The following is a 26,305-nucleotide window of genomic DNA, read 5'->3' on the forward strand; positions in this document are numbered from 1 at the left end:
CACCCAACTAGGCGATAAAAAAAAACAGAAACTGGTAGAAAGGTTTACATTTAAAATTGTACAAAAAAACAGGAATAATTACATGTTACTTAACATTTTGAATTTCTTTGGATCGGATAATGATCCCATAGATTACTTGGTGTTAAGTGGTTGACAGAGCTCATAGACGTTGCTATCAACGTAAATGCTACCTGCCAACCAGGAAACGAAGTTCCTGAACTCCGTTTAAAATTCTTGTATTAATGTACAATAAAATTCCTTTTTAGGTTCAAGATTTACGTCAATATTCCGTTTTGGTTACATTTCTCTTGATATGCTCAGTCTGAATATCCAAGACAGTGGTGAGTACACATGCAGAGCGGTGAGCGCAACGGGAGTTGCTGAAACAAAAGCTGTGTTACACGTAACTCCCAGGGCTACTATCGAAAGAACTAGTCAACACCCAGAAACTCTGCAGTACATACAACAATTAGAAGATTATTCAAAATATCAACACCAAGAATCTATCGAAGAACAAACATCTCAGAGGCCACAATTTATAAGACCTCTGCAGGATCTTGGTGAACTTCAAGAAGGCAGAAATGCCCATTTCGAAGCACAACTGACTCCAGTGAGCGACCCCACAATGAGGGTAGAGTGGTATAAAGATGGCAGACCAATTACAGCTAGCTCGCGAATCACGTCAATCTTCAACTTCGGCTACGTCTCCCTTAACATCATGCACCTACGGGCTGAAGATGCAGGTTCGTACACAGTTAGAGCTGTAAATAAATTGGGTGAAGCTATCAGTACCGCTTCTATTAGAGTCGCTGCGAGGAGTACAGTTACCGCAGATCTTGGTATTCCTGAGCAACGTAGATACATCGAAAAAACAGAACAATTAGAAGCTTATCAACAACAGCAACATCAAAAATATTATCAGGAAGTACCGGAAAGTACACAAAAACCAGAATTTAAAACTCCTATCAAAGACCAAATCAGCATCAAAGAAGGAGGATTCGCTCATTTCGAAGCCCGGTTAGAACCAATCGGGGATTCGACTTTAAGAGTTGAATGGTTAAAGGATGGTCGCCCAGTCGAAGCTAGTTCAAGAATAACGACCTTCTTCAACTTTGGATATGTCGCATTAACTATCAAATCAGTTACGGTACACGATGCAGGTCATTACACCTGCCGAGCCTACAATGCTATCGGTCAAGCAACTACAAGTGCCAACTTAACGATCGTAACTAAAAAGGATATTATTGCGGAATCACAGCATCCTGGTGGACTAGAAAAAATTCAATACCTTGAGGACGCTAGTCGCTATTCAAAGAGAACTGAAGAAGAAGTAAAGATCACACAAAAGCCTCGGTTCTTAGGACCCCTTAAAGGCACAAATAAAATTGTTGAAGGACAAAGTGCTCACTTTGAAGCCAGAGTTGAACCTCAAAGCGATTTGACGATGACTGTAGAGTGGTACTTTAATGGAAAACAGATTACAAGTGCTAATCGTATTCAAACATATCATGATTTCGGTTACGTCGCCCTTGACATCGCAAGCGTTAGGGCTGAGGATTCTGGCGTTTATACTGTCATGGCACGTAACGCAGCCGGCGAAGCGCAGTTAAGCGCGTCAATGACAGTCGAAAGTAAGTATTGTTTTTTTAAATCAAAACACTCTTTTCTAACATATGAATAATAAGTGCATCTTTCTAAACTTTTTTCACGTGGTATGTTGTTTATAAACTTTAAATCATGAATATCTGACCATATAAATAAGCAAACGGGGACAAATCATACTAAAACCAAATACTGATTTATATACTCACCTACGTTTGAATATTTACATAGAACCAGACCAAGGATAAATAAACTTCTAATTTCGTTATCTTGTTGATATATATTTAAGTTATGAATCAAAATATTGTTAAAATTAATCGTGAGTTTGCGTTTCAGCACGATCCAGCATTGATACATCTAGTATTCATCGTGGTTTATATGAAAAGACAAGACACATTGAAGAATCCAAATTTGTAGAGCCTATGTATCAGATTGAGGAAATATCCAAGTCAAAACCTGTGTTCGTGCAGCCTCTGTCTAACCCGCCTCCAGTTTCAGAAGGAAAGAACATTCATCTTGAATGCAGACTTGAACCTATGGGTGATCCTACAATGAGAGTAGAGTGGTTCCATAATGGTAGATCAGTCACTGTCGGTTCGCGATTCAAAACTTATTACGACTTTGGCTTTGTTGCTCTTGATATTATACATGCAACTTCTGCTGATACTGGCGAGTATACAGTGAGGGCTGTAAATCATTTAGGATCTGCTCACACTTCAGCAATAGTACGAGTTATCGAGAGATCAGACATCGTTACAGACACGCAAAATGAACAAGCTATAGAACAAATTCAATTATTAGAAGATGCTGCTCGAAGAACCAAACAAGTGCGGGAAGACATAACCGTTATGCAAGCACCACAGTTTTCAAGAGCACTTCATAACATCGAAACTGTTGAAGGTACAAACGTACATTTGGAATGTCGTTTGCAACCCGTTGGTGATCAGACCATGAGAGTCGAATGGTTCTGTAACGGAAAACCAATTAAAACCGGACACCGCTTTAGACCGGCTTACGAATTTGACTATGTAGCTCTTGACCTGTTAAGCGTGTACCCAGAAGACTCTGGTGTATACACTTGTCAAGCTACAAATCAACTTGGAGAAGCAGTAACGTCTTGTGCGTTACGTGTAATTGCGAAAAAGGATCTAATTCTTGAGTCACAACATCCATCAGGCTTAGAGAAAATTCAATATCTAGAAGACACATCCCGTTACAAGAAAACTGATATAATTGATGAGTCAGTGACTATAAAGCCACGATTCGTAACACGGCCAAAGTCCATTGAAAATGTCATTGAAGGTCAGCATGTCCACTTTGAATGTAAACTTGAACCAGTGACAGATTCAAATCTTAAAGTTGAATGGTTCAAAAACGGTCAACCCGTTACGATAGGACATAGATTTAGACCAATCCATGACTTTGGGTACGTGGCCCTTGATATCATTGACTTGATTGCTGAAGATTCTGGGATTTACACTTGTCGTGCTGTTAACCTTGTTGGTACTGATGAAGTTAGCTGCAGACTCACATGTCGCAGTACAACCGACATCGTCAGAAGCACTCAAAATGAAGCCGGCTTGGAACAAATTCAAGTTTTAGAAGATCGATCCAAATATCACAGAACTGACATGGTTGATGAAGTCACAACGCAGGCTCCTATATTTACGACATCGTTGAAGAACGTCGAAATCAAGGAAGGACAGCGTGCTCACTTCGAATGCAGATTAATACCTGTATCTGATGCTACATTGAAAGTAGAATGGTATCACAACAATAAACCTCTGAAAAGCGGCTCGAGATTTACCGAAACAAACAATTTTGGTTTCGTTGCTTTAGATATCATGTCTTGCTTGCCAGAGGATTCAGGTACTTACACATGCAGAGCTATAAACGCGCTTGGGGAAGCGGTAACTTCTGGCATCGCAATTGTACATTCCAAAAAATCAATATATTTGGAGTCTCAACATGAAGGAGCTCTGCCAAGGCTTAATCAATTGGAAGATACTTCAAAGTATCAAAGGCACAGTGCACAAGACGAGGTAATTACTCAAGCACCTGTGTTCACTATGCCGATGAAAGACATAAGAGTCGCTGAAAACCAAGCAGCTCACTTTGAAGCCAGACTTATACCTGTTGGCGATCCAAAACTACGCGTAGAATGGTTGCGCAATGGTGTCCCCATAGAAGCATGTAAGTATATGAAGCCTACTTAATTGTTTCGCTATATTTACATTATAATTTTGATAATATACAGTTAATCATTTTATAATGATTTTTCAGCGAACCGTTTGACTACAATGCACGATTTTGGGTACGTCGCATTAAATATGAAATACGTAAATCCTGAAGATTCTGGCACATACACGTGTCGGGCTATAAATGAGCTGGGTGAAGCCGTAACATCTTCGACGCTGTTCGTGCAGTGTAAGTTATAGTGGCTAAAAATAAATGAATGCTAATAAATTATTGTCGATAGGAAAGCTAATTGATGATTTTTTCTGGTACAGCGAAAGCATCCCTACAGCTCGAATCACAACACGAAAGCGCTCTTCAGAAAATTCAACAGCTTGAAGACTCTTCGCGGTATCAAAGACGAGAGGACGTAGAAGTGGCTGTAAATCAAGCGCCCAGATTTATAACTCAACTAAATGGACCAACAAAGCTAAGCGAAGGCCAAAGTGCGCATTACGAATGTCGTATCGAACCTTACCCGGATCCGAATATGCGCGTTGAATGGTATTTCAACGGCAAAGTACTCCAAAGTGGACACCGCTACCGGACTTCCAATGACTTCGGCTTTGCAGCACTTGATATTCTCACCGTTTATGGTGAAGATTCTGGTGAATACACATGCAAAGCTATTAATAACTTAGGACAAGCTGTTTCTTCTATTCGGTTGAATGTACAATGTAAGTATGCGTAATGCTTATGTTTAATCTTATCTTATACATATCTTTAAACGAGCAATTCTTGAATATAAATATATATAATCTGAATCTCGGAAACGACTCCAACGACTTTCATAAAATTTAATATACAGGGAATTTCGTCGATCTAGCGATTTATTTTCGGAAAATGTTGTTTTTGTTATTTTGTTTTCAATAATCAACTTAAACATACTTTTTTTATTGAAAGAAAATAAAAAATAATATAATATCAATATGTAATTCGTATTTAAATATAAATTCTAAAAAACACAATTTATCAACAACAAAAAAATCGGTCATCCTCTAGTACTACTTATAATACTGTTCTTGAGTCCAATATAAGTACTCTTAAACTCACACAATTTCGTATGTATTGCAGCAAAGGAATCTATAATTAGAGATTCTCAGCACGAAAGCGCTTTGGAGAAAATCCAATACCTTGAAGATGATAGCAGATATAAACGGGCGGTTCAAGATGATAGCTTTGTAGTTGAGAAACCACAGTTCGGCAAACCGATAAAGAATGCCGAAGTAACAGAAGGTCACCCAGTGCACCTTGAAGCTACGCTAACGCCAGTCAACGACCCTACCATGCGAGTCGAATGGTACTGCAACGGTAGACCTGTACAACAAGGACATAGATTTAAGACGACTTACGATTTCGGCTATGTTGCCTTGGACATTTTGTATGCATATGCAGAAGATACAGGAACTTACATGTGTAAAGCGACAAATGCCGTTGGCGAAGCTGTCACTACCAGCTCAGTAAAAGTAGACGGTAAGTTGATTTTTATTATACCTTTGGTCGCCGTTAACCACTTTACACCAGGTTGGGTTTGAGATCCACCACTCTTTAATATAATTAAAAAAATAGTTAATTGATAATATTCATTAATCAAATGAAATGTGTACCATCAACACCAGTATGAAATGAAATATGTGCAACTACTTCTATTACTGACCTTAATATTCTTCTACTCGTTTTTCAATTCGATAATAAGAGACGTTGCAGCTCTGACGGGACATTACCAAAGTCCTGTCTATATCTGTAAATTATATAGAATTAAAAGTTAGAGCTAATGTCTCGTGGTATCGTTTACATGTTTCAGTAGCACCTACTACATACACATTAAAACTAAGACAAAAAGGATCTAAAGCTAAATTTCATCTACAGTACTTATTTATTAACTTGAAATTAACATAGGAGTAATGGTTTAATAATTATAAATTGTAGCAAAATCTGGTCTGTATCTTGACACGTTGGATGAACAAAGACTTAAGAAGATACAAGAGTTGGAGAAATACGAAAGACCTAAGCCAATTGAAGAGGAGCAGCCAGGTCAGAGGCCGGTCTTCTTAACTGCTCTGACTAGTCTTGAGAATCTTAAAGAAGGCGATCGTGCACACTTTGAGTGCAGAGTAGAGCCAATCAACGATCCCCATCTGACAATCGACTGGTTCCATAATGGCCAGAAGATCAGAGCCGGGCATAGGTACAGAACCACACACGATTTCGGCTATGTTGCTCTGGATATCTTGTATACTTATGCTGAAGATTCTGGAACATATATGTGCAAAGCTACCAACAAACTCGGTGAAGCTGTCAACACATGCACGTTGAAGGTTGCAGGTCAGTAAACAATTTAATTATCTACTTAATTATTATGACCATTTTTACCAAATTTATTTGCTAAATCGATTCGCTGTACGTACCGTACGTTATTTTTTACTATGCTAGAGGGTTTACCGAAAGTAAAAACGATGATATAAGAATACATTATAACGTAACGTTATAACGTCGGTTATTAACAAGCAGACAATAATTCAGATTTCACGAATAATGTTTCTCGTTACGGGTATAAGTAACGAAGTTTAATAATGATGGGTAAATCCCGGAATACAAATAAGGTTTTTTGAGTAATTTTATATTAATCGTATACCCCCGTCATTCCTTCGTTGAAAAATTCGAATATGTCTCAGTGACTTAACTTTAATATACGGCATAAAACCGACAGATTTACTGCCTAATAAAAAAAAAACACGTTACCGAAAAAGTACTCGTTGGTCGATTATAGCTTATATAATATTTTTTAGGACATAGAAACATTATATTGGACACACAACATCCTAACGGCTTGGAAAAGATAAGACAACTTGAAGCTCAAGGTCACTCTACAAGGATCGAAGTTGAAGAGCCAAAGATAAGCCCGCCAAGATTTGTTACGGAGTTACGAGGCACCACACATGTTTTTGAAGGAAAAACAGCTCATTTTGAATGCCAAGTCGAACCAGTACATGATCCTAATCTACGTATTGAGTTTTATCACAATGGCAAGGCCCTGCAATCTGCCGCACGATTCCATATCACTTTTGATTTTGGTTACGTGTCATTGGATATTCAACATTGCGTACCTGAAGATGCAGGAGAATATTCCGTTAAGGCAATTAATGCTCTAGGACACTGTACATCAGCAATCTCCATGACTGTAACCGCAAAAGGCAGTATAATATCGGAATCTCAACGTCCAGAAGGTTTAGAGAAAATCCGAGAATTGGAATCAGCTGAACCGTTCAAACGTCCCGAAATTCCGGAACCAGTTACTAGGCAAAGGCCCGTATTCACTCAACCGTTACAGAATATTGATAACATTCAGGAAGGGCAGACTGCACACTTTGACTGCAGATTAATTCCGGTTGGAGATCCAACTTTGAAAGTAGAATGGTTCAGAAACGAGAAACTCATTGAAGACAGTTCCAGAATCACGAAAACGCACGATTTCGGTTATGTATCCATGACCATTTCACACGTACGCGATGAAGATGAAGGCGTTTACATGTGCAGAGCTTCCAACTTACTTGGAGAAGCAGTAACTACGGCTGCAATGAAAATCAAAAGTAAGAATGAACGCTTTTAATAATATTAAAATACATATTAATAAAGACGGGCTATTAACATGTTCGTAATTACTGTTCTACTATTAGTGTAGTATTCTGAGTCCAGATAGGTAGGTAGGTAATATCATCCAGCCTTTATGTCGCACAGCAGTCAAGTGGCACAGTTTGAATGGCAGTGCTTGTAATTTACCGTTAAATTGTTGGCATCTTATCTCAGGATTAGTGGCCACTTTTTCAATGTTCTAGACATCCACGTTCCACTTATTACATGACCAGGTGTGCCGTGTTTGTTCGCACCTAGGATCATATAGTATAAACGAGAAATAATACTTTAGTCATAACAATAACAAACATATAACCCTAGAGACATCGCTTTAAACTGAGCTTGCTTATCTAGTTAAGCATAACTAATATTATTTGTGTTTTCTGAAAATAAAGCAAAAGCAGCAATCCAGTTGGAGACCCAACATCCCGAAGGAATGAAGAAAATTCAGAAACTTGAACAACCTCATGAGAAACGTTCAGAAGAGCCAGATCGCGAGTTCGAAAAACCGATATTCACTCAGGTTCTTACTGGGCCATCCGAACTGTGGGAAGGACAACACGCGCATTATGAAGCTCGCGTAGTTCCGGTCGGTGATCCTAGTCTTCGATTTGAATGGTACATAAATGGCGTAGAGTTAAAAATGGGTAAGCTGCAACTTTTTTTTTTAATTTTTTTTTTATGTTCATAAATTTTTTATTATGTACGATACGATGGAGAGTATAACCTGTACTTTTCCAAATTTTCAGGTTCAAGGTTCCGCACCACTCATGACTTTGGTTTTGTTACTTTAGACATTAATTCAGTCGTGGCAAGTGACGCAGGTTTATACATGTGCAAAGCTATTAATAGAGCTGGTAGCACAGTTTCTTCAACATCACTTAAAGTCAAAACTAAATCTACTATTATCGACCAGGCCATGAGACCCGAGTCGTGGGAACAAATTCAATTAAAGGAAGCTGCCATGAACAAGGTTCCCGAAATGTTCGTTGACACTGGTGTTCAACAAGCCCCTATTTTCACTACACATCTAAAAAGCTACGACAAGCTTGTAGAAGGACAGCACGTGTATTTGGAAGCTCAGGTAGAACCACGTACTGATCCAAACCTTAAGATTGAGTGGTTCAAAAATGGAGTCACGCTAACTACTGGAGCTCGATTGAAGAGTACATTTGACTTTGGTTTAGTTACTCTTTCTATCAATAGCTTACGAAATGATGATTCGGGTATTTACACATGTAAAGCAACAAATCTTTTGGGTGAAGCTGTATCAACTGCATCGATTAAAATAGAAGATCGTCATTGGTTGCTTGGAGAATCACTTCATCCGGACTCACTCGATCGTATTGGGGCACTTGAGCAGCCCAAGCCTGAAAAACCTGAAGCTCCCGAACCAACTTATGAAACGCCCGTATTCATATCCCATTTAAATAATATTGTATGTAAAGAAGGAGATAATATTCATTTCGAATGTAACGTGGAACCATCTAGAGATCCTACTCTTAAAATCGAATGGTTCTTTAATAATAAACCTCTACCGTCGGGAACAAGGTATAAGAGTACTCATGACTTTAGCTATGTTTCGCTTGATATAACGCATACTTACGAAGAGGATTCCGGTATTTACACTTGCAAAGCAACGAACAGCAAGGGCTCAGCTACAACTTCTGGTTCATTAAGATGCACGGGTGACAAAAACATTTACTTTGATACTCAGCATCCTCAAGGTAAAGCTGGTTTAGAAGCTGTAGAACAAGCTGAGGAAGCTAGATTGGCAAAGGGCAGGAGGCCTTCCGTTCCGGATACAGAATATCCAAAACCAGAATGGATTATACCAATTGCTGCTGAGCATCAGCTAGTTGAAGGCCAAGTGCTTCATTTGGAAGGCCAAGTAGAACCCAAGAATGATCCAGATCTCAAGATTGAGTGGTACTTCAATGGTAAAGTTTTGGAACAAGGTTCCAGATTCAAACTTACTAGTGATTTCGGATTCGTGACGCTAGATCTCGTGGACATGTATGAAAGAGATAGTGGCATTTATACGTGCAAAGCTTACAACAAGAGGGGTGAAGCTTTTACTTCATCAACTGTATATTGCACTAGTAAAGATAATTTAATTGAAAGAACTCAACATCCGAAAGGAACTGAAGGTTTAGAAAAGATTCAAAATTTGGAGGATTCTCTTCGCAAAGAACCCGGGCAACAGCCTGATGACGATACAGGTAGACCACCAGAATTTACCACCGTTTTCAAAGACATTGTTGATATTAGTGAAGGACAAATTGCTCACTACGAGGCATCTTTGATACCAACTGGCGATCAAAGTATGGTTATTGAATGGTTCTATAACGGAAAGACCATTGAAGCTAGTCATCGCATCCGCACAGTTTACGCATTTGGGATGGTGGTTTTAGAGATACTAGGAACTAAAACTACTGATTCTGGAACATATTCCTGTCGTGCCACAAATAAATGGGGACAAGCTGAAATAAGCGTGAAGCTAGAATGCGTGGATAAGAGTAAAGGACAGAAACCTAGATTCACAACACACATACAAAACATTGAAGGTCTAAAAGACGGACAGTCTGCACACTTCGAATGCACTGTCGTACCAGTCGACGATCCGGATATGAAAATCGAATGGTACCACAATGGTCAACCTATGCGTCATTCTACAAGAATCAAAACCGTTTCAGACTTTGGATTCGTCGTTCTCGACATAGCTTACACACAGAATCACGACTCTGGTGAATATGTTTGTCGCGCCTACAACAAATATGGTGAAGACTTTACTCGTGCCACTATAAACTGTTATGGAAAAGGTGGCGTCTACCTGGACAGCTTACAGCCAGATTCTTTAGCAAAGATAAGGGAATTAGAAAGCTTACAAGGAGCGCAACAACAGACACCATCAACACCATCTGCTGAGCCACCTAGGTTCATAACTCAAATTCAGGATGTTACGAAATTAGTTGAGGGACAGAGTGCTCACTTCGAAGCAAGACTTGTACCAGTAGATGACCCTGATTTAAAGGTTGAATGGTTCTATAATGGAAAAAAGTTGCCTCATGGACATAGGTACAGAACGTTCCATGACTTTGGTATTGTAATCTTGGATATTTTATATTGTTACGAAGAAAATTCTGGTGAATATGAATGTGTCGCCACCAATAAACTAGGACGTGACTCTACGAAGGCCAATCTTAAGTGCACATCAAAAGAAAACTTAATCCTGGACTCGCAACTTCCGCGGGTGAGTGTTTAATTGATTAATTGATTGACTAGTCAATTTTATTTCGAATCCATTTTGTGATTTGAGTTGTTTATCTGTTTAAAATGTAAATTTGTAATTTAAAGGGCATGGAAGGTGGATTGGAAAAACTTCAAACTTTGGAAGATTCAATGGTTCGAAGGAAAGATACATCCGTAGAAGAAGAAAAGGGTAAAGCTCCAGTGTTTACAGTTCCACTTTCAAACATAGAAAATTTGCGAGAAGGCGAAAATGCTCACTTTGAAGCTAGACTGACACCGACCGATGATCCTAACCTAAAAGTAAGGATGTTTTTAATATGTATTTTTTTAAATTAGGTACCTACCTAAATTATATAAAACATCCCTGAAAATTTACTAAATAATATTTTGTAAATTACAGGTTGAATGGTACTGGAATGGAAAATCACTTAAAGCTGGGTCCAGATTTAGGACATTCTGCGACTTTGGATTCGTTATTCTGGAAATATCTCCGACATATCCTGAAGATTCTGGAGAATATTTGTGCAGAGCCTACAATAACTATGGTGAAGCCGTTACTACGGCTTCTATGAAGGTACAAGGAAAACGTAATATCATTTTGGAATCACAGCTGCCGAAGGGAATGGAAGGGACCATTGATAAGATTGCAGCTTTAGAAGGTTACTCTGGAACCGTAGATACCTTGACACCAGAAGCTGAAAGTGGAAACCCACCAGAATTCACAACGACTCCTTCGGACCTAATTCTTTCCGAAAACTCATCGGCTCATTTCGAATGTCGCTTGATACCAGTAAACGATTCGAGTATGCGTGTTGAATGGTTCCACAATGGAAAACCGCTGTTAACCGGATCTAGGGTTAAGACCATCAATGATTTTGGTTTCGTAATCCTGGAAATTGGCGGAGTGTATCAACGAGATGCCGGTCTGTACACATGCAAGGCAACAAATCGTCACGGTGAAGCAACCGTATCTTGCAAGTTGCAAGTAAAGGGAAGACAGGGCATTATCCTGGAACCTCAGTTGCCTTCACACTTTAAGTCCGGAACTGAGAGTATCCAGAAACTAGAAGAAACGCTTCACAAACGCGAAGAGATTACAATCGAAGACGAAAAACCGAACCCTCCGAGATTCACGGTAGAGATAAAAGATAATATCGACGTACCTGAAGGCGGTCCGGTTCACTTCGATTGTCGTGTTGAACCAGTAGGTGACCCTACCATGAGAATTGATTGGTTCCACAATGGCAGGCCATTTGCTACCGGCTCTCGTGTGCACACGCTTAATGATTTTGGTTTTATTGCTTTAGACATTGATTACATCTATGCTCGTGACGCCGGCGAATATACCTGTCGGGCCACAAACAAATGGGGATCAGCAACTACTACAGCTAAAATAACTTGCAGCGCCAAACGCGATATCGTTCTAGAGTCACAATTGCCGCAAGGTATGAGTGGCGAAAAGATTAAAGAACTGGAAAGAGGCCGCATAAGCGATGCTCCGAAAGAAGAACCGATCGTTAGTACACCGCCTAAGTTTATCACGCAAATCAAATCGCACACAGTAGAAGAATCAGAGGGTGTACGATTTGAGTGTCGCGTCGAACCTAAAGAAGATCCTAAATTACGCATAGAATGGTACCGCAATGGAAAATTGTTACCTTCCGGCCATCGATATAGGACGGTATACGACATGGGCTTTGTTTCTTTGGACATCTTGTATGTTTATGCTGAAGACTCCGGTGAATACATTTGTCGTGCAGTTAACGACTTCGGAGAGGATTTCACAAAGGCTACAATTTCGTGCAAGAGTAAGTTTTTTGATTTATATGTATATAATATTTATTACTCTGGATAGAAAAATTCAAAATAAATTTTGTTAAATAACTATTAAGATTACTAGACTTATTAACTATAAAAAATATTATAATTTTAGAATTACCTGATATTATTCTACAAAATCAAGTTCCTCGTGGAATGAAGAGGTCTGAAGCGCTCACACAGATGGAAGCTACAATAAAAAAATATACATCTGAAGTTTATCTGACGGAGGACGATCTGTATGACGTGGATAAGAAACAACCACCACGCTTCGTTACGCAGATACAAAGCCAAACAAGTTTGGTAGAAATGGAAACTACTAAATTTGAATGTCAACTGGCGCCTGTGGGAGATCCTAATATGAAAGTCGAATGGTTCTTCAACGGAAAACCTTTACTACATAGTAAGTATTGAATTTATTGCACATTAATTTCGATATGATTTTTTGAATTTAAATTAATTCACGCTCAATCGTTGTATTTGAAATTAATGTAAATTTCAATATATATCTATTATTTAAATGAGATATAGAGGATAAATAACACAAAAATCATAATACATTAAAAATAACTGTTATAAAAATGATTCAGTACTAGATTGTTTAATAAATAAAATATCCATACATATCCATCCATCCTATCCCTATGCATGGTACTATCAATACCTATGTATACTAGTCATGTCCCTTAAATTCATACCCATCAATTTCGCCTTCATCGGTGTTTTTGATTCGCCGTATCGAAATAAATAAAGAAATAAACCCAATCTTTTAAAGGCGAACGACTTTGCAAATAATCAAGCAAACCAACGTTAAGCCTTTCCCGTTATTAGCATGATCTGTGTGCTTAGTGCGAGTTTTTTAACGCTCTCGATAGCGTTAAAGTTAACTCGATTTTGTTTGGAGTTGGAACGTTTGCCTACGTTTGCCGCTAGGGGCGTTGATCCAATTGCATACAAATTAGACCACACTTTTACGCTATCGTGAGCGTTAAAAACTCGCACTAAGCACACTGGCATGAGTCTGCTAAAATATAAACCTTGCGAATTTCTATTACAGAAAATCGTTTCACACCCATTTACGACTTCGGTTACGTTGCTATGAATTTCGGTTGGGTATATCCTGAAGACAGTGGAGAATACCTTTGCCGCGCTACCAATCTGTATGGAATGGATGAAACTAAAGCAGTCATCAAAACAACAGGAAAACCAGGAATCGTATACGATTCACAATTACCTAAACACATGAAGAGCATTGAAAAAATACGAGAGATGGAAGCATCTTGGCAAGTGTGCGTATACAAAATATATATTATTACGTTCTATCATTATATCGTTTAGAATTTCTTAAAATAGACGCTATCAAGCTTCATCTGGTGAATACGGTAGACATCACAATTGAGGCCATGAAATTAAATTTCAAAAAATTGAAAACTTTTATAAATCGTAAAACTATCACCAAGCGATTGTGTCTTCAACACCACATACTCATCAGAGTAGTCTTTTTATAATATTATATTTCTTTTGTTGGGTTTTTTAAATTACATACTTCAGTTATTACATTTCACTTTACAAAAATTTAGGCTATTGATAACGATTTATAAGGACTTAAAGACCACGCAACAGGTCCACTTTTTTTGTATTTAATTTTTATTATATTCGATTTCATGTAGAGTGTGCTCGATCATTAACATATTTGTCGCACAATTACTTAGAACAGTCTATATCACCCATGATTTTAAAACACTAAGTATATTTATTACATGAAATATAATTTTATCAGGACGCCCGAGCAAGTAGTGGAAGAAAGTAAGGCGCGCTGCCCACCTGTCTTCGTTAGTCTTCCGGACGCAGTTACGGTAGAAGAAGGAGAATGGGCTCGTTTCTGCTGTCGAGTAACTGGTCATCCAAAACCACGAGTGATGTGGCTCCTAAATGGCAACACAATCGTCAATGTAATAATTATAATAAATGTTACCAACTTAGTTTATTTTATCATAAACATGAGGCTTAATTAAACCGCTTTCTTCAGGGATCAAGATACAAACTGACTTACGATGGAATGTATCATTTCGACATACCAAAGACAAGGCAATACGATACTGGTAAAATCGAAGTTATTGCAAGAAGCTCGGCAGGCGAGGCGGCGGCATCAGCCGAATTAAAAGTTATTCCGAGACATGACGATTATCGAGGTGTACTGAAGAACGCACCACGTCGTAAGTGTAAACTCATTTCACTCAAGACATTCATTGCTTACTTAACATTTTATACTGTCCTTGAGAAAGGACGCGATCACACGAATTGTCATGTCCTTAACAAGCTCCTAAAAACATCACACACACTGATACATAGCTAAAGCAAAAAACACACCTTTTCCTGCTTTAAAATCCTATCTCTCTATCCAAGAAACGCAGCTAATTCACCTGCTTCTTCCGGTTTTATCATGGATCAATACGAGGTATGTGTCGAACCTTTCAGATAATTTAACATTTCAACGAGAAATAATTAAATTATGCTATTGTTCTTTGAACAGCGTGGTACGATGAAACGACACAATATCAACGCACTGAAACCGAATTAGAGAAAACTTTTGAAGAACGTCAAGTGCTACAACGCCAGGGCGTTATTGATCACAGACCAGAGTTAAAACCTAAAGTAATCAAAGAACCAGAAACGGAATGGCAACAGTCTGTAAAGAGGAAAAAGAATGAGGAATATTACAATAAACTTCAAGAGTTGGAAAACGAACAGGTCATCAAGGAGAGTAGGCTGAGAGAATCGACTCACCAATACGCTATTCCCGGTGATAAAGTTACAAGCAATACTGTAGCTAAAAGCATGGCCCAACGATACGAGGACAACCTGTAAGTATCCCTTTATTTTCATATATTACTAGCTGACCCGGCAGACTTCGTAGATCTATAAATAAAAGACCTAAACTTTGGTATAAAATAAACTTAAAACAAACAAAAGGAATCCCTCCGACGGGGGACACATCAAAGGAAAAACAAAATTGTTATTTTTATTTAATTCCGAGCATTTTCATATTTAAACCTTCTCTGGATTTCCACAAATAATTCAAGATCCAAAATTAGCCAAATCAGTCCAGCCGTTCTCGAGTTTTAGCGAGACTAATGAACAGCAATTCATTTTTATATATATAGATTAACATTTTTTTAGAAATGAGATTTGCTTAACTTCGTATTAGTTCATTAGAACTCTAAATCGAATGGTATACATTGCAGTGACCAGACCGAGGAAGTAACGGAACAAAGAGTGCAAAAGAAGGTGACTCAAAAGCCAAGAATACCGGATCCTTCGGAATCGACCGTGCACGGCAAAGAAGTGCACGTTGCGAAACAAAAACAAACTCAGAAAGAGGTCGTCGGGGATAAAGAAATAACACGTAAAATTACTTCTACTGAGACAACGGAGATCGAGCATAAAGCTCAAACACAAGAGAGAGTCGTGGAAGGGCCAGTTAAACCTTCGAAACCACCGATATTCACTAAGAAAATGCAGCCCTGCCGTGTGTTTGAACACGAGCAAGCTAGATTCGAAGTTGAGTTCGATGGCGAACCCTTGCCTTTGATTAAATGGTACCGGGAGAATTTCCCTATTAAAAACTCGCCTGACTTCCAAATTCATACATTTAGTACCAAGTCTATATTGATCATAAGACAGGTGTTTGTCGAAGATTCCGCTGTGTTTGCTGCTGTGGCTGAAAATAGAGGTGGGACTGCTAAATGCAGCGCTAACTTGGTGGTGGAAGAAAAAAGACGTCAAGGACGTGGAGGGATCATTCCTCCTAGTTTTACGTTGACTGCTCAAAACGTTAACGTGACCTCAGGTCAACTTGTGAGGCTTGACACCAAGGTTACCGGAACGAAACCTATTGACGTTTATTGGCTGAAAAACGGTAAGAAAGTCCAACCTGATATCAGGAACAAGATTCTAGAAGAGGATGGAACTTATACCCTGCTTATTCTCGAAGCTTACCCGCAAGATTCTGGTAAATACGAGTGCGTTGCAATTAACAGCGCTGGAGAAGCCAGATGTGATGCTGAATGTGTTGTAAGCCTTCCAGCTACCAAGGACAAGCCTAAACCTCAAACGAAAGCAGCAAATGCCCCACCCGAGATTATCGAACCTTTAAAAGACAAAATTGTCGCTGAAGGACAGGCTATTGAGTTCAGTTGTAAGATCGTTGGGAAACCTCTTCCAACAGTACAGTGGTACAAGGGTGATAAACTGATTAAACCATCAAAATACTTCCAAATGTCGAGGACGGCTGATGAATACACCCTGCGTATATCAGAAGCTTTCCCAGAAGACGAAGGGGACTACAAATGTGTGGCGTATAACTCGGCTGGTCGTGTGACTGTCGCTGCGAAACTGAAAGTGACGCAACCCGACCAGGCTGATAATCTTCCAGCCCTGACACCTCTTCGTGACATCGTGGTCTACGAGGGCCAACCGGCCCAATTTAAAACACAGATCACCAGCAAAATCAAGCCGACCATTCAATGGCTGAGAGAAGGTGCACTAATACCGGAGACTCCCGATTTTCAGGTATTTTTTTGCACATACGATCTTGTCAGCTTATAACTGAATAAATTTAGCGTTTAGTATCACTATCATGTCAATATACGTCACATCGACATCGCTGTTGATGACTGTTGATTTTTTCGTGAATTACCCGTGATTTCAACACAACTTCGATTTGAAATCTTGAAAAAAACCGTAGAATCAGTATTCGAATCTAACTTAAAATGTTAATTAAGTGTTTTTCAAAGAATTCCATAATGAATTTCCAGATGATTCACGAAGGCAACAACGCTGTGCTGCTAATCGGGAACACATACGAAGAAGACACTGGCACTTTCACATGCCGCGCTACCACGGCTGCGGGTCAAGTCGAGACTTCGGCAAAACTAGTCGTCAAAAGTAAGACATAGATACAGGCAGCGAGCTCGCGTCGCGCACCTTTTAATCCTGTAGTGTTTCTTTGTTTCATTACTTTTATCACTATGAGATCGGGTGAAAACTACTATTGTTACTTGTTGGAAAGTTGACAGGCGTGTTTAGGGGTCTATTATTAATTCGGCTTCGAACTATCGTAGCGGTTACCGCAATAACATCCGCCCGTTTCCTAAACACACCCCAACAAACGCTGTTCGTTGTGATATGACACGTAAACCAAATCAATAATCTCTCGAGAACCCATTTAATTGAACGACCTAATCCCTGCGGCCTCGTTAGTGATCCGACCTTACGGGAAAATTTAACATTAAACCGACACAATTGTAAATTTAACTCAGTAGCGTAATCTGGACGAATTTTCGCATCTAACAATGCTGTACATTGAGCTTTTTGTGTAAATAGTATACTAGTCGTCAGGCGACAGGTGATCGAAGATCTTCGAGCGTCGAGTGGAGAGCTTCGTTTTAATGTCAAAAGTATCAAAATTCCTAAAATGTGAAATCCCTCTGCCAGAATCCCCTACTCGAAATCAGTAGAATTCATTTGTCGTTGCCATACTCAAAATAAACACAACAAAATACCACTAAGTTAGTTAAAGAATGTCAGGTTACGTAAACATTAAATTTCGACTTGTTCCTGATATTTATACATAAATAAAATATCTCTTTCTACTTCTCTCTCGCTCTCTCTCTTGCTCTCTTCGTCTCTCTGTCTCTTTCTCTCAAATTTAATACCTAAACTATAATGGAATAGGGATCCAAATTGTTTTTGACATATAAATCCATTGGCATCGATAGAGGAGGAGGACATTCTGGCAATTTCTAAGTCCCGTATGTCGTAGTAGAGTTCTGCTGCGAACATCGACCACACGTAACATGTGATTAACATGAACACGAGACATTCAACAACTGTTTTTGTTTTGCTTTTACCGCTACGATGTTTACTAAATTCTGTAATTTATGAAAAAAATCGATGTATATCAAAAAAAATATGTGCGTATTAAAAAAAATGTTTTGACAAACCGTCAACGTATTTTTCACCCAATACTCTTTTAATTACTTTAAGCCTGCGCTAAAAAGAATTATTAAGCCTTATTAACCTTAATGAGAGTTGTTGTTGACGCTTTTTGTGTTGAGATCTGACCCGTGGAACATGTGCAAACGATCTCTTTGATGTTTCTGTTTGTATCAAACTTTGAATTTAAGTTTATCAAGCGGTCATCGAAATATGAAATTAACTGTGATTTGTGACTGAAAGTTAATTACGATTTTTTTTTTATTTCTATATAAAACTCTTAATATACTGTAACGTTTTTAATTGTATTTCAAAAGGTCATTAAATATAAACAGATTTTTTCGAGTTGCGAAAAAAATATACGAGTCACAGAACGATAGATAATTTCATAGAAAAATTAACATAAAGCATGTACATCGTTTGTAATGTCCAAATAAATTTTGACACAATTGTTAAAATCTATTGCATCTAACAAGTGTATACTCATAGGCTGCAGTGTGAGTACACTGGCACCCCGTCTCTTAACAGCTATGACTAATTATTTTGCCACTAGAAACGGAGTATACATCTCTCGACGTCGGAAATGTACATACAAAGTTATAAAGGAGGGTAGGTCAGATATAACGCGGGTCCAGTTGGGTCGTTCTCATGGGGTACAAAACTTATAATAACGTGTACTAAAGTTGGTTTTACAATCGCGTTCCACTGTCAACTATTGCCACAAAGAAACTTAGTATTTATTAAAATCAATGCGCCACAGCGAGCAATAATTCGATCGTCCTACAAGAGTACGCACGCACGCATCACTTGCCTTGCCAGTTTCTATGTTTTGACAACACGTGCCGATGTTGGCGACTTTTATTGTTTGCCTTTGCAAGTACAAATCCAAATTGATTGAGATTTCTTTTAGTTTAACTTTTAAATGATCTTAAATTAACGTAGTTTGTTTTTAAGTGCACGAAATTGTTGAAAATTTCAATGTGTTGTATGTTTCACCTAATTGTACCTTTTAAGTTATTAGGCGTGGCAGTATTTTATCACTTAATATTTTATCATTCTTATTTAATAATAATAATAATATATTTATGACACATTTTTGTATGTTATCTCTATGTGGATCTGTTTAATAAACGCTATAAATTAATTACAATTTCGCATTATTGTACACACTACAGAAACATTTCTAAATCCAGAGAGACACAAATGCACCGTAGATTGATTACGTACTCTTTGAAGAAGTAGGGTATCCAAGTACCTTCATCTACTTACAAACACAACGCACTTACATTCAATGACTCGTATTCATCATAGGTTTCGACAGTTCATTTGTAAAACTAAGTGCCTAGTTTTACGAGATATATGAATAGTTGCAAAGCTCGGTCCCGCGTCGAAGACTTTTGATGGATGACGAGGTCATTGGTTGCTTCAATTTATCATCGGCTGGCAAATCACTGTCTTACTTCTATTTCCTCTTCATGCCATTTAAATTCCGGTTGTGATTTATTAAGACAGTTTTTATTTGTTACTATTGTAACTAAACAGTTGATTAACTTAACCTATAGTTGCCTTTTAAATTTTTCTTTGGAAACTTTTTTTTTTTAATTCACTTTAAATCTACAGTGCCACAAATCCGCAGACACACCTATGAAGTGTGTTCCGATGATCTATGTCAAAAAAAAAAAAAATTACGAACAAAAATCTGAATTCTTTTTTGTAAGGAATTTTAACAGTTTTCCATAAAAACAAAGTGCCGAAAGGTTTATCTCCTGCTAAATCAAGTACTTTAATGTGCGAAAGGATATGAATATTGGTTAGATAATACATAAATTTACGATACATATGCTGACACCTACACACATGATTAATATAAACCTACAACAGACTTTTTGGGAAAACGCTGATTTTCGTGGGACACACACAGGTAATCTAAGGTAAGTAATTGTTTTAAGAAAGATAAAAAACCCTGAAAATGAACTTGAAATACATAATCTAGGAACTGATACTACGAGTATTGGAAATTAATTGATCCCGTGATTACGAGTATTGAAAATTAATTGATCCCGTGATTTCACTCTGGTCTTACGTCTAGGAAATTTATTATTTATTCAGTATCTTTTAATAATTATAAAAATAGCTGGTATTGGTAGTAGATACAATGGAAGTTTCGTCAGAATCGGTTCTGGCTTTTTTGCTATTATTGATTTATACAGATAGGCAGATAAATTTATAAAATTCGCGTATTTCGCTTTTGTTAAATATTAGATTAAGTTAAATAGCAAATGACCACGAATTCGAAAAAATAATTTATTTCAAAATCATAGGCAGATACGGAGATAAATTTGCTACATTTAGTAAAATTCTTCATGTCTTAAGCCCGTATGGGTTGGTATGACCAACATGCCTATTTCTCTAGGCTATTTGTGATCCGGATTAAAGAGTTAAGACGGTGGACAAACCGAGTCGTCATTTCCTAAAAAATAAGATGTCAGGTGTAAGTATTCATACACATTTTCTAACGATTTATGTATTTGACTCGTGTTTACGAATGACTTCGACAGCGAATAAGCATCGTGTAATAATAAAAATCAAATCCGCAAATAATGTAATTTGCGTAATTACTGTATAATTGAGGCAGTGGCTTCAAGTCTCAAGGTGATTGTTCACATTTTATTGTCTATGTATGAGCTTCGTTAATAAAAACACCAGATAGGACGCGAAATAGTTCAACACGTCCTTACGGATCCATCAGATCCAATAACCTTTGCATTAGACGCCTTCAGCTGTAACACTAGGAGCAGGCTTAGGGACTCTGGTAAACGTACTCGTCGATCTCGACAAAGAGTTCGACGTGAACCTAACCCATGCATCATCTCGCTGAGTTTCTCGCGCGAACCTTCTGAGGGAGTTGCGATTCCGATCCGGTAGTAGATTCATTCGCGAAGCAGCTGCTCTTGAGTTGTTAAGTCGCCTTCGGAGGCGCTCGGGCAGCTGTTAGCAAATCCCACCCCTCCTGGCTGAGCCTTTGCTCGCCCACCTGTCCTGTTGAAACTGGAAAGGCCTCAGAGCCACCAGTAATCCTTCAATAATAAAAAAAAAATAGTTCAACGACCCATAAACGAGCAATAAAAAACAATGTAATTTAAGCTTTAGACTGGCATAACTAACCAGTGTGTCAGACCCAAAGTACTTATTGACGAACGTAAAGAAAATAGTAGAAATTTTCTACCGAAAGCTGCAGTTGCGATCCACGTAGCAAACTATATTCTGTTCTAAATAATGATTAAGTTGCCTAAGCTGCCGTACCTTTAAATTCGACTTTGTCACGGGTATTTTTTGAGATACTTTTCCCAAAGCGGCTCAAATACAACAATCACATATGTCATTATCATTTTAATCAGATTGTTAAAAATAAATATGTATTGCGTGCGGCGCTATGGTCATATAATTTTTATCCATATAAATATATTTTATTACAATCATAAAATTACTAAAGCTCAACGTATCTGGCTCGCAAACACATTTTACCACAATAAAAAAACAAATAGACATAGCCAGATTATCTATCTGTCATAAAGTATATAAAAAATAGTTAAAAATATCTTATAATAAATTCAGTTGGTAAGAAGGAAATTTCATCTCTGTTAGTTCCGGAAACTACTTAATATCGAGTGTGTTCTGAGTTTCTCCACCGATTTATGAAAAGAAAAACAAAAAACACGAATATCAAATTCGAATTTTTAAATAGGTAATTCGTATGCTTTTTCGACAAATTTTTAGGGAGGACACCAAAATATCATTTTAAAAATTATTCTTTTTAAGTTTTTGCGAACAGGTGTTTTTCTTAGCTAATTTGCCCAATGATCATTCGACCGTAATCAATTACATTTTATATGTAAATGAAATTCGAAAAGCAAAGTATATATTTTTTTTATTTAATAAGAGTAAAATTTCTCAATGTCACCAATAATTTTAAATAGACATGCTTTAACAAAAACCGACTTCAAATAGAAAAAAGAGATATTCCAAAAGAAATTAATATACACTAAAAACAATAATCATCGAAATCGGTTGGCGTGATATTCAGTTATTGAGTTATTCTTCTATTTGTCGCTCACGTACTTAATGCAAATTTAAGACTTATATGGTTTTCTCATGGATACCATTATCAGAACTGGACTAAATTGAAATGGGACCACACGGTAAGCGTCAGCTTTCTAATAAAAAAAAGAATCCTCCAGAGAATCTCCAAAGAAGAAAATCGATTCACCCAGTCAAAAGTTATGAGGTAACAAACATAAAAAAGAAGTACTGTCGAATTGAGAACATCCTCTTTTTTTTAAGTCGGTTAAAAATGGAAAGATAGCCGGTTGACAAACAAAGGAGATATTGGTACTTAACTATTTTGTCTTTTTTATTCTTACGGTCTCTCACCACTAATTTCAATTTATTGAATTCCCGATATTTTGTCGCTGTGTAGTCGCTATGATTTAGTTAACGTAGGATTTCTGCAATTTTCTCGAAGGTGTAATAGTAACATTGTGTACTGTGACAAGTGTTCTTATATTCGTAAAACCAAATGTATCATATCAGATTCAATTTACAAACACGTACACGTACACAGGCCTGTAAAATAATAGTTAAAATCCGTCGAATAAAAAAAAATCGTATAGTACGGAAGTACATTAGTTATTTTTCAGCTTTAAAGTCTGTTATTGATGACTTTTACGGAAAAAGTCGTTTATTTCTAAATTTTGACCGTTAATTCAAGAGTACTTGAGTTTTTTTAACTATAATACTAAGTAACACCTAATAGAAAATGGTCATTTTTATGATCTAAACAAAAACAAAAATTCTAAATTTCAAACAACAAGGGCCTTAATATTTTTGTGAGATTATGAGCATAATATTCTTAGAACTTATTCTTATTCTTAGAAATTAGTCAAGACGACATTCAAATTAGTTACAATACTCACTTAATCGGTCGTCCTTTTTTAATACTCATCAAATACTTTAACCGCTGATATCTTGGAAGTACATCTATTAGCTGATTAAAATTTGGCGATAATATAGCACTATACGTATCTTAAGATTTTAATCGCTTAAGTTTGTAATTCAGAAATAATTAAGCAGGTTGTATTTGTTCGGGATAAAGAAATGTGTGGTCCATAAATTACTACACGATTTTTAGATCTATAGGTGCGTAAAATCACGAACCAGCGTACACACTGTCGTTATATCACCATGATAAAAAGTATCTTATTTAGTATTTCAGCCATAAATAATATTGTAAGCCACCTTGTATACAAATCCGCTCATCCTTCTTTTTAATACGCTTTTATTAGCTTCAGACGTATGTATGTTAGTATGTAACGGAATCTTTGAACATGATGTTGACCCCTTCAAAACGTCAGATTAACTCAAAATTTGGTATACTTGTTAAGGATCCATGACAATGCAATATTTAAAAAAATAAATAGTGGGATTTTCTATAAAAGCGTTTTTTTTAGTTTTTTTAAACTATTATTTATTTAGTCGGACACTCTTGTCAGAATGGTCGTGATTGCGCTGATGATGTTTATGCAGAAGCACCCTTTAGGTCGCCTATGGTAACGAGGACCGCCTTCTAGGCAATGTGCTTCCAGGTCTGACGGTTCGAAGCGTTTCGAGTACATTCGACCATAGTGGACTCAGTGGCCTTCTTTATTAGGTCAGTCCAGTGGGCTGGTGATCGGCCGCGATATCTACTGCCTTCCGCCCGGCCTTGGACTACCAGTCTCTCCATCGAGTCCTCTTTTCTGGTGATGTGGCCAAAGAAAATTAAAACCCTTAGTTGTACAGTTGACGAAAGTCTTTGATACAGAGTTTTTTGAGGATCGATGCATTGGTGCGGAATGCCATCCACTCGATCTTTAGGAGGCGCATCCAGCACCACGTCTCCAGTGCATCGATTTTATGGCAATATTGAAATCATAGAGCCTAGGTTTCGGCTTCATAGAGAAAGAAAGATTAGAAACACAAGACATTTCATCAGTCTGACCTTAGTCGTCTTGGTAATCCTTCCAAATCTTTCCCAGCCGTTCCACTGCTGACTTGGTAATGGCACATCGTCGTCTAACCACTTAGCACCAGGTGGGCTGTGAGCTCGTCCACCCATCTATGCAATAAAAAATACATAAAAACAAATTCGTCCTGCCCGGTCTACTATCATCATCTTCGTATTGTCCCGGTTAATAGCAAGTCCAAATTTAATTCTGGTAATATCCAGACGAGTCATTAGATTTTCCACGTCTTCTTTAGTCTGTGCGAGAATGTTATATTATCAGCGTATCTCAAGTTGTTTATCACTCGTCCTCCGCTCATCCATTCGCAGTGATTGATTAACGAACATTTAAACAAATAAGCTCACATTTATGATATTATTTTAGTATAGATATAAAGTTGAAATATCATTTTCAAGATGTTGATTGTACGCTAGTTTTTAGATTTTACAGTTTTTTGATTCTAATGCTCGTAGCATTACACGTAGTATTAGTATTCTGTACATAATGGAAAAAAAGAGCCGTTGAAAGAAAATTACTGCATAATATATACAGTATACGTTGGAAAATACTGCATATAATTATATTGTAGAATTTTACACAAACCTAAGATTGATATAAAAAATTAAGAAAAAGCAACTTTTTGTACTCGTGGATAAAAATATATATATATTATATATTGATATAAACATGGTACATGCATATTTAAAAAAAATAGATTATCGATAAACAATCTACATTAGTATTTACTTTGGCTTTCATGAGTCTTCAATTGATTCACATTTTCATAATTTCTGCCGTTTCAAATTCAAGCTCGTTCCAATTTATATTCATTGGCTTTGACAAAAATATTTAAGGGTTGTGCACACTTGTAGAAACGCGCACTTTATACCTGTGAATATTTTAGAGAATTCGCATTATCATAGTATTTGATGTTAAAAATGTTAAAATTCTGAGGTCTTATTTAGTGACTAGGTTTTGCCCGCGACTTAGTCCGCGTGGAATAGCTACTTTCGGATAACGCAAAATTTTACCCGCGTCATCATTTACGTAGAAGCTGAAAATATTTTTGAATTATAGAATGTTAAGGAGCTATTTGAGGTACCAAAATCACGCTTTTTAACCGAATCCAAAAGAGGGGTTATCAATTCGGCCATCATTTTTTTATCTATGTATGTTCACCGATTTCTCGAGAATGCTTGAAACGATTCTGATAATTCTTTTTTTTTTGGTCGAAAAGGTAGACTTCTAAAGACTTCCTGAATGGTCCTGTAATAATCAGAATCAGGCTGATTGACAGGATCCTGGAGAAATCGAGATTAATCTACAATTTTCAAAACCTATCTTGAAGTGATTTGGGTGTTTCTTGTTTTTCTTCTTATTATGTGCCCCCGCGCACCGGCTTTTACATTATTATTACGCGCTTGATCATTATTTTGCTGCAATGATATTTTAAAACTGCGATATCATCTAAGATACTCATTGAAATCAAATGATGTAAAGAGAAAATTTCTTTTAAATTAAATTTTTGTAATGAGTAACGTATTTATTTGGATAAGGATTAATATCATCTATATATTAATACGTGAAGCAAAAACTTTATATCCCTTTTTACGAAAATTGCCCGAACGGAGGAGTATGAAATTTTCCACACTTATAGAGAATATAGAGAAGAAGTGCACAATGCTAATGTTTTTTTTAAATAATGCATAAAAGATACATTAAATCAA

General features: G+C 37.3%; 1 protein-coding gene across 1 annotated transcript in view; it reads left to right on the forward strand.

The window, feature by feature from the left end:
• Positions 1 to 19,687, forward strand: part of Kettin (kettin protein) — a 30,515-nt gene extending 10,828 nt beyond the window's left edge. The window contains exons 4-21 of the mRNA XM_028170916.2: positions 267 to 1,631; positions 1,939 to 3,795; positions 3,886 to 4,029; positions 4,113 to 4,514; positions 4,912 to 5,310; positions 5,767 to 6,162; positions 6,627 to 7,427; positions 7,866 to 8,117; positions 8,220 to 10,723; positions 10,828 to 11,022; positions 11,123 to 12,530; positions 12,656 to 12,943; positions 13,598 to 13,829; positions 14,321 to 14,492; positions 14,570 to 14,756; positions 15,074 to 15,404; positions 15,786 to 17,112; positions 17,358 to 19,687. Of these exons, the coding sequence (XP_028026717.2) occupies positions 267 to 1,631; positions 1,939 to 3,795; positions 3,886 to 4,029; positions 4,113 to 4,514; positions 4,912 to 5,310; positions 5,767 to 6,162; positions 6,627 to 7,427; positions 7,866 to 8,117; positions 8,220 to 10,723; positions 10,828 to 11,022; positions 11,123 to 12,530; positions 12,656 to 12,943; positions 13,598 to 13,829; positions 14,321 to 14,492; positions 14,570 to 14,756; positions 15,074 to 15,404; positions 15,786 to 17,112; positions 17,358 to 17,498 (12,401 nt within the window). The 3' untranslated portion in view covers positions 17,499 to 19,687. The remainder of the gene's footprint in view (positions 1 to 266; positions 1,632 to 1,938; positions 3,796 to 3,885; positions 4,030 to 4,112; positions 4,515 to 4,911; positions 5,311 to 5,766; positions 6,163 to 6,626; positions 7,428 to 7,865; positions 8,118 to 8,219; positions 10,724 to 10,827; positions 11,023 to 11,122; positions 12,531 to 12,655; positions 12,944 to 13,597; positions 13,830 to 14,320; positions 14,493 to 14,569; positions 14,757 to 15,073; positions 15,405 to 15,785; positions 17,113 to 17,357) is intronic.
• The last annotated feature ends 6,618 nt before the right edge of the window (positions 19,688 to 26,305 follow it).

This window comes from Bombyx mandarina, chromosome 01 (assembly GCF_030267445.1).
Source record: "Bombyx mandarina strain Sakado chromosome 01, ASM3026744v2".
Classification (NCBI taxonomy): domain Eukaryota; kingdom Metazoa; phylum Arthropoda; class Insecta; order Lepidoptera; family Bombycidae; genus Bombyx; species Bombyx mandarina.